Source organism: Coregonus lavaretus (genome assembly GCF_964263955.1).
Source record: "Coregonus lavaretus genome assembly, contig: HAP1_SCAFFOLD_2729, whole genome shotgun sequence".
NCBI classification, from domain to species: domain Eukaryota; kingdom Metazoa; phylum Chordata; class Actinopteri; order Salmoniformes; family Salmonidae; genus Coregonus; species Coregonus lavaretus.
The window spans coordinates 16,319-33,913 of NW_028165806.1; the positions used below are offsets into that span (position 1 = coordinate 16,319).

Genomic DNA, 17,595 nt, shown 5'->3' on the forward strand with positions numbered 1-17,595 from the left:
TCATCAATGATCACAGTCTCTTCATCAATAATCACACTCTTCATCAATAATCACAGTCTCTTCATCAATGATAACAGTCCCTTCATCAATAATCACAGTCTCTTCATCAATCATCACAGTCTCTTCAATAATCACAGTCTCTTCATCAATGATCACAGTCTCTTCATCAATAATCACAGTCTCTTCATCAATAATCACAGTCCCTTCATCAATAATCACAGTCCCTTCATCAATAATCACAGTCTCTTCATCAATAATCAGTCTCTTCATCAATAATCACAGTCCCTTCATCAATAATGACAGTCTCTTCATCAATAATCACAGTTCCTTCATCAATAATCACAGTCCCTTCATCAATAATCACAGTCTCTTCATCAATAATCACAGTCCCTTCATCAATAATCACAGTCCCTTCATCAATAATCACAGTCTCTTCATCAATAATCAGTCTCTTCATCAATAATCACAGTCCCTTCATCAATAATGACAGTCTCTTCATCAATAATCACAGTTCCTTCATCAATAATCACAGTCCCTTCATCAATAATCACAGTCTCTTCATCAATAATCACAGTCCCTTCATCAATAATCACAGTCCCTTCATCAATAATCACAGTCTCTTCATCAATAATCAGTCTCTTCATCAATAATCACAGTCCCTTCATCAATAATGACAGTCTCTTCATCAATAATCACAGTCTCTTCATCAATAATCACAGTCTCTTCATCAATGAGTTCAGCTGATGTATTTGTGTTCTCTCTCCCTCCCCCCAGAATCCGGGTGTACAGGACTTCCCCAATCCACAAGGGTATGCATTCGACACCAAGGCCTACAAGCGCATGCCCCTCTTGGACCAGGACATGGCCGTGCAGGCCTTCAAACAGGCTGTCTCACGACACGTAGACCGGTAACACTGCACCGCGGTCACCTGACTGAACCCAACGCCCTGAAGAACTGGCCATGCTTTACTGTCTATAAAACCAATGCCCCTCTGGACACACTTTACTTACTCTAAAACGGTCCCCTCTCAACTAAGAAACATATTATTTCCTACTGGTGTAGAATCTGCCAATCTCATCTCTCTCACTCTCAACTATTGGTTTATAAACATCCCATCACAGGTAGTAGCAAGCTAGCAAACGGTAGCATAAACATCACATTCCAGTAAGTAGCTAGCTAGCTAACAGTAGAACAAACATCACATTCCAGGAAGTAGCTAGCTAGCTAACAGTAGAATAAACATCACATCCCAGGAAGTAGCTAGCTAGCTAACAGTAGAACAAACATCACATCCCAGGAAGTAGCTAACTAACAGTAGAATAAACATCACATCCCAGTGAGTAGCTAGCTAGCTAACAGTAGAATAAACATCACATCCCAGTGAGTAGCTAACTAACAGTAGAATAAACATCACATCCCAGTGAGTAGCTAGCTAGCTAACAGTAGAATAAACATCACATCCCAGGAAGTAGCTAACTAAGGGTAGAATAAACATCACATTCCAGGAAGTAGCTAGCTAGCTAACAGTAGAATAAACATCACATTCCAGGAAGTAGCTAGCTAGCTAACAGTAGAATAAACATCACATCCCCGGAAGTAGCTAGCTAACAGTAGAATAAACATCACATTCCAGGAAGTAGCTAGCTAGCTAACAGTAGAATAAACATCACATCCCAGGAAGTAGCTAGTTAGCTAACGGTAGAATAAACATCACATCTCAGGAAGTAGCTAGCTAGCTAACGGTAGAATAAACATAATGAGCGTCAGGTAGTAGCTGTCTAGCTAACGGTAGCAGCATGAGGGACAGGAAGTAGTTCTTTCCTACTGGTGTAGAATCTGCCAATCTCATCTCTCATCTCTCCCCTATTGGTTCACACCTGATTTGACTTGTGGATCCTCTAACAGTGTGTCTGTATTCACAGTGTTCTCCCCTTTCCATTGATATTAATATCCTCCATTCTTATCCTCTTATGGGCCAACAGGCTAATACTCTGACTCTATAATATAGGTTCTACTGTATATAAAAACAACGAGACTCTGGGTGCAACGGGTAAATGATCTTTATCAATCACAGCTCCCCTCTATCCTCTCCCTGTCCGTCTGCTCTCTCTCTCTAACCTCTGATGTTAAAGTTGGGCCGCTTCTCCTCGGCTGGGACAGTCAGTAGCAGTAGGAGCTGTCTGTAGGTGTCTGTGGTCCATGTTTGGCTTGTTCCCAATTCAGTCACATGTCCACAAGCAGGTAGCTTGTAGCAGTGTCATCCTACAGTGTCGTACTGTCCTGTATTTTTGAACTTCCTGTTTTTTGAACTAACGTTGAGATGTCCTTGGTCTGTTGTGGTTTTGGATGATGATGGTTCGATTGGATACGATGTGTGTCATCATCCTCAGTATTATCAGTCCCTGTCTGACCCCTGACCCCTGACCCCTGACCTCTAACCTCTAACGTAAACAGGAACTACGAGGCCCGCGGCAGCAGAGGTCAGCCAAAACTGTTCGCCAAATCCAAGTATGACTTTGTCGCCAGAAACAGCACAGAGCTGTCGGTGGTGAAGGACGAGGTGGTGGAGGTGAGGAACAGTTTAACATGAAGGCTCACTGCAACATGTAACGTCAGTGTAATACCCCCCGAATCCTAAAGACTGTTGTTTCAGACCCTGCATCACATTTTTAAAAACATTTTAGTCATTTTAGCAGACGCTCTTATCCAGAGCGACTTACAGTTAGTGAGTGCATACATTTTTCATACTGCCCCCCCCCCCCCCCCCCCCCCCCCCCGTGGGAATCAATAAGTCAAGGGGTATGAATACTTTCTGAAGGAAGGTAACCAATCCTCCCCCTGGTAACCCTGGTCAGGTCCATCTGCAACATGTAACAACATTTACAGTGTTGAAGGTAACCAATCCTCCCCCTGGTAACCCTGGTCAGGTCCATCTGCAACATGTAACAACATTTACAGTGTTGAAGGTAACCAATCCTCCCCCTGGTAACCCTGGTCAGGTCCATCTGCAACATGTAACAACATTTACAGTGTTGAAGGTAACCAATCCTCCCCCTGGTAACCCTGGTCAGGTCCATCTGCAACATGTAACAACATTTACAGTGTTGAAAGTAACCAATCCTCCCCCTGGTAACCCTGGTCAGGTCCATCTGCAACATGTAACAACATTTACAGTGTTGAAGGTAACCAATCCTCCCCCTGGTAACCCTGGTCAGGTCCATCTGCAACATGTAACAACATTTACAGTGTTGAAGGTAACCAATCCTCCCCCTGGTAACCCTGGTCAGGTCCATCTGCAACATGTAACAACATTTACAGTGTTGAAGGTAACCAATCCTCCCCCTTGGTAACCCTGGTCAGGTCCATCTGCAACATGTAACAACATTTACAGTGTTGAAGGTAACCAATCCTCCCCCTGGTAACCCTGGTCAGGTCCATCTGCAACATGTAACAACATTTACAGTGTTGAAGGTAACCAATCCTCCCCCTTGGTAACCCTGGTCAGGTCCATCTGCAACATGTAACAACATTTACAGTGTTGAAGGTAACCAATCCTCCCCCTGGTAACCCTGGTCAGGTCCATCTGCAACATGTAACAACATTTACAGTGTTGAAGGTAACCAATCCTCCCCCTGGTAACCCTGGTCAGGTCCATCTGCAACATGTAACAACATTTACAGTGTTGAAGGTAACCAATCCTCCCCCTGGTAACCCTGGTCAGGTCCATCTGCAACATGTAACAACATTTACAGTGTTGAAGGTAACCAATCCTCCCCCTGGTAACCCTGGTCAGGTCCATCTGCAACATGTAACAACATTTACAGTGTTGAAGGTAACCAATCCTCCCCCTTGGTAACCATGGTCAGGTCCATCTGCAACATGTAACAACATTTACAGTGTTGAAGGTAACCAATCCTCCCCCTGGTAACCCTGGTCAGGTCCATCTGCAACATGTAACAACATTTACAGTGTTGAAGGTAACCAATCCTCCCCCTGGTAACCCTGGTCAGGTCCATCTGCAACATGTAACAACATTTACAGTGTTGAAGGTAGCCAATCCTCCCCCTGGTAACCCTGGTCAGGTCCATCTGCAACATGTAACAACATTTACAGTGTTGAAGGTAACCAATCCTCCTCCTGGTAACCCTGGTCAGGTCCATCTGCAACATGTAACAACATTTACAGTGTTGAAGGTAACCAATCCTCCCCCTGGTAACCCTGGTCAGGTCCATCTGCAACATGTAACAACATTTACAGTGTTGAAGGTAACCAATCCTCCCCCTGGTAACCCTGGTCAGGTCCATCTGCAACATGTAACAACATTTACAGTGTTGAAGGTAACCAATCCTCCCCCTTGGTAACCCTGGTCAGGTCCATCTGCAACATGTAACAACATTTACAGTGTTGAAGGTAACCAATCCTCCCCCTTGGTAACCATGGTCAGGTCCATCTGCAACATGTAACAACATTTACAGTGTTGAAGGTAACCAATCCTCCTCCTGGTAACCCTGGTCAGGTCCATCTGCAACATGTAACAACATTTACAGTGTTGAAGGTAACCAATCCTCCCCCTTGGTAACCATGGTCAGGTCCATCTGCAACATGTAACAACATTTACAGTGTTGAAGGTAACCAATCCTCCTCCTGGTAACCCTGGTCAGGTCCATCTGCAACATGTAACAACATTTACAGTGTTGAAGGTAACCAATCCTCCCCCTGGTAACCCTGGTCAGGTTCATCTGCAACATGTAACAACATTTACAGTGTTGAAGGTAACCAATCCTCCCCCTGGTAACCCTGGTCAGGTCCATCTGCAACATGTAACAACATTTACAGTGTTGAAGGTAACCAATCCTCCCCCTGGTAACCCTGGTCAGGTCCATCTGCAACATGTAACAACATTTACAGTGTTGAAGGTAACCAATCCTCCCCCTGGTAACCCTGGTCAGGTCCATCTGCAACATGTAACAACATTTACAGTGTTGAAGGTAACCAATCCTCCCCCTGGTAACCCTGGTCAGGTCCATCTGCAACATGTAACAACATTTACAGTGTTGAAGGTAACCAATCCTCCCCCTGGTAACCCTGGTCAGGTCCATCTGCAACATGTAACAACATTTACAGTGTTGAAGGTAACCAATCCTCCCCCTGGTAACCCTGGTCAGGTCCATCTGCAACATGTAACAACATTTACAGTGTTGAAGGTAACCAATCCTCCCCCTTGGTAACCATGGTCAGGTCCATCTGCAACATGTAACAACATTTACAGTGTTGAAGGTAACCAATCCTCCCCCTGTTAACCCTGGTCAGGTGCTGGATGACAGGAAGCAGTGGTGGAAGGTTGGTAACTGTGCCGGGGCGTCTGGCTACGTGCCAAACAACATCCTGGAGGTCACCAAGGCTGTGGACGTCACGGTGCGGGGGGAGCCCATCTATAGCCATACTATACAGGTAAGTCCCTGGGGTGTCTCAGAAGACGGTATTGGTATTCTCAGCATTTTTGTGTTAATATTAGTCCTATTGATAGGGTAAAGCTATAAGGCTCTCCACCTCTCCCCTACATGTTCACCAGTCCTATTGATAGGGTAAAGCTATAAGGCTCTCCACCTCTCCCCTACATGTTCACCAGTCCTATTGATAGGGTAAAGCTATAAGGCTCTCCACCTCTCCCCTACATGTTCACCAGTTCTATTGATAGGGTAAAGCTATAAGGCTCTCCACCTCTCCCCTACATGTTCACCAGTTCTATTGATAGGGTAAAGCTATAAGGCTCTCCACCTCTCCCCTACATGTTCACCAGTCCTATTGATAGGGTAAAGCTATAAGGCTCTCCACCTCTCCCCTACATGTTCACCAGTCCTATTGATAGGGTAAAGCTATAAGGCTCTCCACCTCTCCCCTACATGTTCACCAGTCCTATTGATAGGGTAAAGCTATAAGGCTCTCCACCTCTCCCCTACATGTTCACCAGTCCTATTGATAGGGTAAAGCTATAAGGCTCTCCACCTCTCCCCTACATGTTCACCAGTCCTATTGATAGGGTAAAGCTATAAGGCTCTCCACCTCTCCCCTACATGTTCACCAGTCCTATTGATAAGGTAAAGCATCTCATCAGCCAGCCATTAAATCATGATCCCATTCATACAGCTCATATTCATACGTCTGACTGTCTGTCTGTCTGTCTATCTGACTGTCTGTCTGTCTGTCTGGCTGGCTGTCTGTCTGTCTGTCTGTCTGACTGGCTGTCTGTCTGTCTGTCTGGCTGTCTGTCTGTCTATGTGTCTCCATTCCACCTGCTCCTCTTTGTCTTCCACATAAAGCTGATGATGCCAAAGAAGGAGTTTGAGTTGTTCAAGGTAGGGTTGTTTGGACCAGAGTCGTACTGTATATAGCTAAAGTAGAGCTGTATATATTGGACCAGAGTCATACTGTATATAGCTAAAGTAGAGCTGTATATATATGGTTCTTAGAATGTCTCTGTGTGCTGAGTGCCTCTAGTGCAGGGATGGGCAACTTAAATATCAACTTATGTTGAGGGTGCCGCTGTGGGCCGCGGGTCTGCTTACCCACACCCATACCCACCGCTGTGGCCCGAAATTTAGTTTTAGAGGTAATTTCATGCAATTCTACACATTTTGCCATGGGGGCGGGGAGAGTAATGTTGGCAGTTTTTAATATGATATCTGAGTGAGAGTGACTAACAAAATCAATGGGGGACCCCCTTTTCTGTAATTCGACCATGATTACTACAAGTTTACATAGCGGGCTAGACTAATTTACCAATCTAAAAATGTTCTGCTGCCATGGGGCTAATTGAGTGACTGTCAGTGACTGACATAACAACAGAAGAACTGCTGACTCACAACCACATTTCAAAATGGCACCTTGTGCGTTCTACTATTGTAACTGGCATCAGTAAGCTGAGACCCTGACTGAGTTCCCAAGGACCTGCATCCCTGCCTCTAGCCTAGCTAGCGACCCTGACTGAGTTCCCAAGGACCTGCATCCCTGCTGTAGTGTTTCAGTTTCACCTCTAGCCTAGCCAGCGGAGTGACCTGGCTCCCTTCCATGTTAAAACTCCAGAAACCCTCCCTCTATGTCCTCCTCCCTTTTCACTGTGGTTTCATCTTAACCACGTTACACCGCCTTGTCAATGTGCTGTGGTTTGATCTTAACACCGCCTTGTCAATGTGCTGTGGTTTGATCTTAACCACGTTACACCGCCTTGTCAATGTGCTGTGGTTTCATCTTAACACCGCCTTGTCAATGTGCTGTGGTTTGATCTTAACACCGCCTTGTTGATGTGCTGTGGTTTCATCTTAACACCGCCTTGTCAATGTGCTGTGGTTTCATCTTAACACCGCCTTGTCAATGTGCTGTGGTTTCATCTTAACACCGCCTTGTCAATGTGCTGTGGTTTCATCTTAACACCGCCTTGTCAATGTGCTGTGGTTTCATCTTAACACCGCCTTGTCAATGTGCTGTGGTTTCATCTTAACACCGCCTTGTCAATGTGCTGTGGTTTCATCTTAACACCGCCTTGTCAATGTGCTGTGGTTTCATCTTAACACCGCCTTGTCAATGTGCTGTGGTTTCATCTTAACACCGCCTTGTCAATGTGCTGTGGTTTCATCTTAACACCGCCTTGTCAATGTGCTGTGGTTTCATCTTACCCACGTTACACCGCCTTGTCAATGTGCTGTGGTTTCATCTTAACACCACCTTGTCAATGTGCTGTGGTTTCATCTTAACACCGCCTTGTCAATGTGCTGTGGTTTCATCTTAACACCACCTTGTCAATGTGCTGTGGTTTCATCTTAACACCGCCTTGTCAATGTGCTGTGGTGTCATCTTAACACCGCCTTGTCAATGTGCTGTGGTTTCATCTTAACACCGCCTTGTCAATGTGCTGTGGTTTCATCTTAACACCGTTACACCGCCTTGTCAATGTGCTGTGGTTTCATCTTAACACCACCTTGTCAATGTGCTGTGGTTTCATCTTAACACCGCCTTGTCAATGTGCTGTGGTTTCATCTTAACACCGCCTTGTCAATGTGCTGTGGTTTCATCTTAACACCGCCTTGTCAATGTGCTGTGACTTTTTAACAGAAGAGTTTCTCCCAGTGGGGTAAACAGAAACATTGGTTATCAGATTGAAATTCCCCTGTCTTAAAATAAGATGAGGTTTCTTGTCAGTTGTCTTTGAACCTGAGTGAGTTTGGCAAACTACAGTAAAACACTCTCACAACCATGTTTTATTTCCATTTCCTCATGCAAGCAATTACTGGGAGAGTTGAACGAGGTAACTATAAGCAACGTCTGCTTCATATTAATGCAGTGTATGGATTCTGTTGGTAATGTTTGTAGGATCTGTTCTGAGTTCACCACTACAGTCTCCGCTTCTCTTCTCCTCTTCAGAAACAGCGGACAGACCACGTCCCCAAACCCACGCCGACCCCCATGCCCCCCATCCCTACACCCCCCCCTCTTGCCCCGGCACGTCTCCCCACCCCTCCCCTGCCTCCCCCTGCCTCCCCCCCCCGCCCCCCTCCCAGCACGGTGAGTAGACAGAGCAGCAACACCTCCAGCGACGCCGGAAGCATCCAAGGCAGCGTGACCATGAGAGACCACCCAAACCAGAGACCCCCGCCAGTCAACCGTAAGTCACACCTGTCTTCATGTAACTTAAGGGAAGGTGCTGGTTGTCTATGTCCTGTAATGTTTCCTGGTGACCTCATGGCTGTTGTTGGGTGTCTGTTTTCCCTGACAGAGGGTTGTAGACTCCTATGATGTCATAATGTGTCTCAGGGCAAAGGGGTCTGTCTTTACTGTAATGTTTACTTCCTGGTGGCTGATGGTGGGCGGGGTTAATATCAGGAGTTGGGATTTAGGGTTAGGGTTCAGGGGGTGGGGCTAGGTGTTATGGGTAATGTTGTGTTCTGTAGGGAGGAAGTCCAACATGGAGGAGGTTCAGGATGAGTTGATGCACCGCCTCACGTTGGGTCGAAGCGCCAACAAGAAGTTAGCCGTTCCTCTTCGCAGCCCCTCCCTCCCGTCCGTCAACATCACATACGACTCCTCCCCTGACGAGGTCAAGGCCTGGCTGCAGCTGAAGGGATTCAGCTCTGTGTACGTAATCTAAATATATATACAGTATAATCTATATATCTATATGATAATACACTGTATAGTACTGATATCTCCTCTCCTGATGTAGTCCCCTGTAGCTCAGTTGGTAGAGCGTGGCGCTTGCAACGCCAGGGTTGTGGGTTCGATTCCCACGGGGGGGCAGTATGAAAGATGTATGCACTCACTAACTAACTGTAAGTCGCTCTGGATGAGAGAGCGTCTGCTAAATGACTCCAATGTAAGGCCTGGCTACAGCTGAAGGGATTCAACTCGTTGTAAGTCACACTGGACATATGGAAATATGAGTTAAATCTTGACTATGTGGAGTTGACTGCTGGTGTCCCACCAAGGTTCTGTTCTGGGTCCTGTACTTTTCACTACTTAAAATGAATGAGCTCAACTCTGGTGTGGCTTTATGCTGATGTCTATTTCTATGGTGACGAGGACACCGTGCTCCTGTGCTGCTACCCGTCTCTACAGTACCATCACCAGTCTGGGAGTGTTAACCGGAGCCCAGCTGTTCTCTCTGAATAAGGAAGAGCTGAAGACGGTGTGTCCAGACGACGGGGCCAGGGTCTTCAGTCAGGTGACCGTCCAGAAGGCTGCTCTGGAGGTGGGTAGTGCTTCTCCTCTTATTAACCCTGATAACGCTGACACCGAGCCGGCTAACCCTGCCAGCTAGCTGATAAACACCGAGCCGGCTAACCCTGCCAGCTAGCTGATAAACACTGAGCCGGCTAACCCTGCCAGCTAGCTGATAGACACTGAGCCGGCTAACCCTGCCAGCTAGCTGATAGACACCGAGCCGGCTAACCCTGCCAGCTAGCTGATAAACACCGAGCCGGCTAACCCTGCCAGCTAGCTAATAAACACCGAGCCGGCTAACCCTGCCAGCTAGCTGATAGACACCGAGCCGGCTAACCCTGCCAGCTAGCTGATAAACACCGAGCCGGCTAACCCTGCCAGCTAGCTGATAGACACCGAGCCGGCTAACCCTGCCAGCTAGCTGATAGACACCGAGCCGGCTAACCCTGCCAGCTAGCTGATAAACACCGAGCCGGCTAACCCTGCCAGCTAGCTGATAGACACCGAACCGGCTAACCCTGCCAGCTAGCTGATAGACACCGAGCCGGCTAACCCTGCCAGCTAGCTGATAAACACTGATAGACCAGGACTAAAGCTACAGTAGCTAGCTGATAAACACTGATAGACCAGGACTAAAGCTACAGTAGCTAGCTGATAACCACTGTTAGACCAGGGCTAAAGCTACAGTAGCTAGCTGATAACCACTGTTAGACCAGGGCTAACCCTGCCAGCTAGCTGATAAACACTGTTAGACCAGGACTAAAGCTACAGCAGCTAGCTGATAAACACTGATAGACCAGGACTAAAGCTACAGTAGCTAGCTGATAACCACTGTTAGACCAGGACTAAAGCTACAGCAGCTAGCTGATAAACACTGATAGACCAGGACTAAAGCTACAGCAGCTAGCTGATAAACACTGTTAGACCAGGACTAAAGCTACAGTAGCTAGCTGATAAACACTGATAGACCAGGACTAAAGCTACAGCAGCTAGCTGATAAACACTGTTAGACCAGGAATAAAGCTACAGCAGCTAGCTGATAAACACTGTTAGACCAGGACTAAAGCTACAGCAGCTAGCTGATAAACACTGTTAGACCAGGACTAAAGCTACAGCAGCTAGCTGATAAACACTGTTAGACCAGGACTAAAGCTACAGCAGCTAGCTGATAAACACTGTTAGACCAGGACTAAAGCTACAGCAGCTAGCTGATAAACACTGTTAGACCAGGACTAAAGCTACAGCAGCTAGCTGATAAACACTGTTAGACCAGGACTAAAGCTACAGCAGCTAGCTGATAAACACTGATAGACCAGGACTAAAGCTACAGCAGCTAGCTGATAAACACTGTTAGACCAGGACTAAAGCTACAGTAGCTAGCTGATAAACACTGTTAGACCAGGACTAAAGCTACAGCAGCTAGCTGATAAACACTGATAGACCAGGACTAAAGCAGCTAGCTGATAAACACTGTTAGACCAGGACTAAAGCTACAGCAGCTAGCTGATAAACACTGATAGACCAGGACTAAAGCTACAGCAGCTAGCTGATAAACACTGTTAGACCAGGGCTAAAGCTACAGCAGCTAGCTGATAAACACTGATAGACCAGGACTAAAGCTACAGCAGCTAGCTGATAAACACTGTTAGACCAGGGCTAACCCTGCCAGCTAGCTGATAAACACTGATAGACCAGGACTAAAGCTACAGTAGCTAGCTGATAAACACTGATAGACCAGGACTAAAGCTACAGCAGCTAGCTGATAAACACTGATAGACCAGGACTAAAGCTACAGCAGCTAGCTGATAAACACTGTTAGACCAGGACTAAAGCTACAGCAGCTAGCTGATAAACACTGATAGACCAGGACTAAAGCTACAGCAGCTAGCTGATAAACACTGTTAGACCAGGACTAAAGCTACAGCAGCTAGCTGATAAACACTGTTAGACCAGGACTAAAGCTACGCAGCTAGCTGATAAACACTGTTAGACCAGGACTAAAGCTACAGCAGCTAGCTGATAAACACTGATAGACCAGGACTAAAGCTACAGTAGCTAGCTGATAAACACTGATAGACCAGGACTAAAGCTACAACAGCTAGCTGCATCAAGGCAGAGTGCAGGGTTAAACCTGAACGAAAGGCAGCCAGTCGCTAAAGTGTTTAGCTATCCAAAGTCCAGACTGTGTTGAAAAGTCCACTTGTGCTAAATGTTTGTACCCAGTGTTGCATTGTGGCTAGTGTAGTTCAGGGGATACTACTGGCTGGGTGTCTGCTTTAGTGAATCTCTTCCACTGAATGTGTTTGATGTAATCACAGAACAGAACCCTGAATCTCTTCTACTGAATGTGTTTGATATAATCAACGAACCCTGAATCTCTTCTACTGAATGTGTTTGATGTAATCATAGAACCCTGAATCTCTTCTTCTGAATGTGTTTGATATAATCAACGAACCCTGAATCTCTTCTACTGAATGTGTTTGATGTAATCATAGAACCCTGAATCTCTTCTTCTGAATGTGTTTGATGTAATCATAGAACCCTGAATCTCTTCTTCTGAATGTGTTTGATGTAATCACAGAACCCTGAATATCTTCTACTGAATGTGTTTGATGTAATCAACGAACCCTGAATCTCTTCTTCTGAATGTGTTTGATATAATCAACGAACCCTGAATCTCTTCTACTGAATGTGTTTGATGTAATCACAGTACCTGTAAACACCTGTATGTGCCTGTAAACACCTGTATGTGCCTGTAAACACCTGCATTACATTTTACATTTACGTCATTTAGCAGACGCTCTTATCCAGAGCGACTTACAAATTGGTGCATTCACCTTATGATAGCCAGTGGGACAACCACTTTACAATATTTTTTTGTTTTTGGGGTGGGGTAAGGGGGGGTAGAAGGATTACTTTATCCTATCCCAGGTATTCCTTAAAGAGGTATTCAGACACATTGTTACGTTACAGCCTTATTCTAAAATTGATTAAATTAATGTTTTTCCTCATCAATCTACACACAACACCCCATAATGACAAAGTGAAAACAGGTTTTTAGAAATGTTTGCTAATTTATTAAAAATAAAAAACAGAAATACCTTATTTACATAAGTATTCAGACCCTTTGCTATGAGACTCGAAATTGAGCTCAGATGTATCTATCATCCTTGATGTTTCTACAACTTGATTGGAGTCCACCTGTGGTAAATTCAATTGATTGGACATGATTTGGAAAGGCACACACCTGTCTATATAAGGTCCCACAGTTGACAGTGCGTGTCAGAGCAAAAATCAAGCCATGATGTCGAAGGAATTGTCCGTAGAGCTCCAAGACAGGATTGTGTTGAGGCACAGATCTGGTGAAGGGTACCAAAACATTTCTGCAGCATTGAAGGTCCCCAAGAACACAGTGGCCTCCATCATTCTTAAATGGAAGAAGTTTGGAACCACCAAGACTCTTCCTAGAGCTGGCCGCCCGGCCAAACTGAGCAATCGGGGGAGAAGGGCCTTGGTTAGGGAGGTGACCAAGAACCCGATGGTCACTCTGACAGAGCTCCAGAGTTCCTCTGTGGAGATGGGTGAAACTTCCAGAAGGACAACCATCTCTGCAGCACTCCACCAATCAGGCCTTTATGGTAGAGTGGCCAGACGGAAGTCAGTAAAAGGCACATGACAGCCCACTTGGAGTTTGCCAAAAGGCACCTAAAGACTCTCAGACCATGAGAAACAAGATTGAACTCTTTGGCCTGAATGTCAAGCGTCAAGTCTGGAGGAAACCTGGCACCATCCCTACGGTGAAGCATGGTGGTGGCAGCATCATGCTGTGGGGATGTTTTTCAGCGGCAGGGACTGGGAGACTAGTCAGGATCGAGGGAAAGATGAACGGAGCAAAGTACAGAGAGATCCTTGATGAAAACCTGCTCCAAAGCGCTCAGGACCTCAGACTGGGGCAAAGGTTCACCTTCCAACAGGACAACGACCCTAAACACACAGCCAAGACAACGCAGGAGTGGCTTCGGGACAAGTCTCTGAAGGTCCTTGAGTGACCCAACCAGAGCCGGGACTTGAACCTGATTGAACATCTCTGGAGAGACCTGAAAATAGCTGTGCAGCGATGCTCCCAATCCAACCTGACCGAGCTTGAGAGGATCAGCAGAGAAGAATGGGAGAAACTCCCCAAATACAGGTGTGCCAAGCTTGTAGCGTCATACCCAAGAAGACTCGAGGCTGTAATCGCTTCCAAAGGTGCTTCAATAGTGTTGAGTAAATAGTCTGAATACTTATGTAAATGTGATATTTCCGTTTTTTTGGGCAAAAAAAGTATAAAAACCTGTTTGTGCTTTGTCATTACGGGGTATTGTGTGTAGATTGATGAGGAAAAAATGATTTAATCCATTTTAGAATAAGGCTGTAACGTAACAATGTGGAAAAAGTCATGGGGTCTGAATACTTTCCGAATGCACTGTACATACAGGTGTTTACATGTACATACAGGTGTTTACAGGTACATACAGGTGTTTACAGGTACATGCAGGTGTTTACAGGTACATACAGGTGTTTACAGGTACATGTAGGTGTTTACAGGTACATACAGGTGTTTACAGGTACATGCAGGTGTTTACAGGTACATGCAGGTGTTTACAGGTACATGCAGGTGTTTACAGGTACATACAGGTGTTTACAGGTACATGCAGGTGTTTACAGGTACATGCAGGTGTTTACAGGTACATACAGGTGTTTACAGGTACATGCAGGTGTTTACAGGTACATGCAGGTGTTTACAGGTACATGCAGGTGTTTACAGGTACATGCAGGTGTTTACAGGTACATACAGGTGTTTACAGGTACATACAGGTGTTTACAGGTACATGCAGGTGTTTACAGGTGTTTGCAGGTACATACAGGTGTTTGCAGGTACATACAGGTGTTTGCAGGTACATGCAGGTGTATGCAGGTACATACAGGTACATACAGGTGTTTACAAGTACATACAGGTGTTTGCAGGTACATACAGGTGTTTGCAGGTACATGCAGGTGTATGCAGGTACATACAGGTGTTTGCAGGTGTATGCAGGTACATACAGGTGTTTGCAGGTACATACAGGTGTTTACAGGAACAGTGGGGAAAAAAAGTATTTAGTCAGCCACCAATTGTGCAAGTTCTCCCACTTAAAAAGATGAGAGAGGCCTGTAATTTTCATCATAGGTACACGTCAACTATGACAGACAAATGAGATTTTTTTTCTCCAGAAAATCACATTGTAGGATTTTTAATGAATTTATTTGCAAATTATGGTGGAAAATAAGTATTTGGTCAATAACAAAAGTTTCTCAATACTTTGTTATATACCCTTTGTTGGCAATGACACAGGTCAAACGTTTTCTGTAAGTCTTCACAAGGTTTTCACACACTGTTGCTGGTATTTTGGCCCATTCCTCCATGCAGATCTCCTCTAGAGCAGTGATGTTTTGGGGCTGTCGCTGGGCAACACAGACTTTCAACTCCCTCCAAAGATTTCCTATGGGGTTGAGATCTGGAGACTGGCTAGGCCACTCCAGGACCTTGAAATGCTTCTTACGAAGCCACTCCTTCGTTGCCCGGGCGGTGTGTTTGGGATCATTGTCATGCTGAAAGACCCAGCCACGTTTCATCTTCAATGCCCTTGCTGATGGAAGGAGGTTTTCACTCAAAATCTCACGATACATGGCCCCCATTCATTATTTCCTTTACACGGATCAGTCGTCCTGGTCCCTTTGCAGAAAAACAGCCCCAAAGCATGATGTTTCCACCCCCATGCTTCACAGTAGGTATGGTGTTCTTTGGATGCAACTCAGCATTCTTTGTCCTCCAAACACGACGAGTTGAGTTTTCACCAAAAGGTTATATTTTGGTTTCATCTGACCATATGACATTCTCCCTATCCTCTTCTGGATCATCCAAATGCACTCTAGCAAACTTCAGACGGGCCTGGACATGTACTGGCTTAAGCAGGGGGACACGTCTGGCACTGCAGGATTTGAGTCCCTGGCAGCGTAGTGTGTTACTGATGGTAGGCTTTGTTACTTTGGTCCCAGCTCTCTGCAGGTCATTCACTAGGTCCCCCCGTGTGGTTCTGGGATTTTTGCTCACCGTTCTAGTGATCATTTTGACCCCACGGGGTGAGATCTTGCGTGGAGCCCCAGATCGAGGGAGATTATCAGTGGTCTTGTATGTCTTCCATTTTCTAATAATTGCTCCCACAGTTGATTTCGTCAAACCAAGCTGCTTACCTATTGCAGATTCAGTCTTCCCAGCCAGGTGCAGGTCTACAATTTTGTTTCTGGTGTCCTTTGACAGCTCTTTGGTCTTGGCCATAGTGGAGTTTGGAGTGTGACTGTTTGAGGTTGTGGACAGGTGTCTTTTATACTGATAACAAGTTCAAACAGGTGCCATTAATACAGGTAACGAGTGGAGGACAGAGGAGCCTCTTAAAGAAGAAGTTACAGGTCTGTGAGAGCCAGAAATCTTGCTTGTTTGTAGGTGACCAAATACTTATTTTCCACCATATAATTTGCAAATAAATTCATTAAAAATCCTACAATGTGATTTTCTGGATTTTCTTTTCTCAATTTGTCTGTCATAGTTCACGTGTACCTATGATGAAAATTACAGGCCTCTCTCATCTTTTTAAGTGGGAGAACTTGCACAATTGGTGGCTGACTAAATACTTTTTTCCCCCACTGTACATACAGGTGTTTACAGGTACATACAGGTACATACAGGTGTTTACAGGTGTTTACAGGTACATACAGGTACATACAGGTGTTTACAGGTATATACAGGTGTTTACAGGTACATACAGGTACATACAGGTACATACAAGTGTTTACAGGGGTACTTGCAGTCTACATGCTATTTAAAGCTCTGGCAAGGGGTGGTTTCTGTCTGGTCTCTGTCCTCCTGCAGGTCTTCTTCTGACCACTGAAGTCTTCAGACTCTAAACTCTCACTAAGGTATTGTTCCACTAGAGAGGTTGTTCTAGGCTCTACTCTGTTGGCCAGCTTCTTGTAGTCACTGCTCTCTTCTGTTCAGGACTTCTCCTTACCTGTCTCGCTACGCTAACACACCTCACCGATCTGTGTTCTATTGAAACACCACTTCACTGCTCAACTTAGACAATCCAGTGTGCAGCTCAAGATAACATACAGTATGTATTGTATCAACTGCACACATTGAAAAAACAGTCTGAAGTTTGGTTCAGCATTTTTCTCATACTTAAATAAGTATGATAACAGGTAGTTTTTCTAAATGTTGTGAAGCTGGCCAGCAGATGGATGCTAAAAACCTAGATGTGTAGCTTTAGAATTCCCCCTCCTAGATACCCACCATGGCTTTAAGAACCCACCAGCTGGTCTCCTCCTGGCTGGAAATGTTCCCATCCCTCACCTCACCTCGTAGCTCAGCCTGCACTAGATATGGGAGACATAGGAACATACCTGACCTACAGACTGAACCAAACCCCTCTACCAGTTATCATTCTCCACGACCACATCACTACTAGACTGAACCAAACCCCTCTACCAGTTATCATTCTCCACGACCACATCACTACTAGACTGAACCAAACCCCTCTACCAGTTATCATTCTCCATGACCACATCACTACTAGACTGAACCAAACCCCTCTACCAGTTATCATTCTCCACGACCACATCACTACTAGACTGAACCAAACCCCTCTACCAGTTATCATTCTCCACGACCACATCACTACTAGACTGAACCAAACCCCTCTACCAGTTATCATTCTCCATGACCACATCACTACTAGACTGAACCAAACCCCTCTACCAGTTATCATTCTCCACGACCACATCACTACTAGACTGAACCAAAC

General features: G+C 45.5%; 1 protein-coding gene across 1 annotated transcript in view; it reads left to right on the forward strand.

The window, feature by feature from the left end:
• eps8a (EGFR pathway substrate 8a, signaling adaptor) overlaps positions 1-17,595 on the forward strand; it is a gene marked incomplete at its 5' end in the record, with an annotated part of 33,729 nt that overhangs the window by 7,208 nt on the left and 8,926 nt on the right. The window contains 6 exons of the mRNA XM_084190636.1: positions 775-908; positions 2,456-2,570; positions 5,312-5,452; positions 8,420-8,660; positions 8,947-9,130; positions 9,611-9,743. Of these exons, the coding sequence (XP_084046762.1) occupies positions 775-908; positions 2,456-2,570; positions 5,312-5,452; positions 8,420-8,660; positions 8,947-9,130; positions 9,611-9,743 (948 nt within the window). The remainder of the gene's footprint in view (positions 1-774; positions 909-2,455; positions 2,571-5,311; positions 5,453-8,419; positions 8,661-8,946; positions 9,131-9,610; positions 9,744-17,595) is intronic.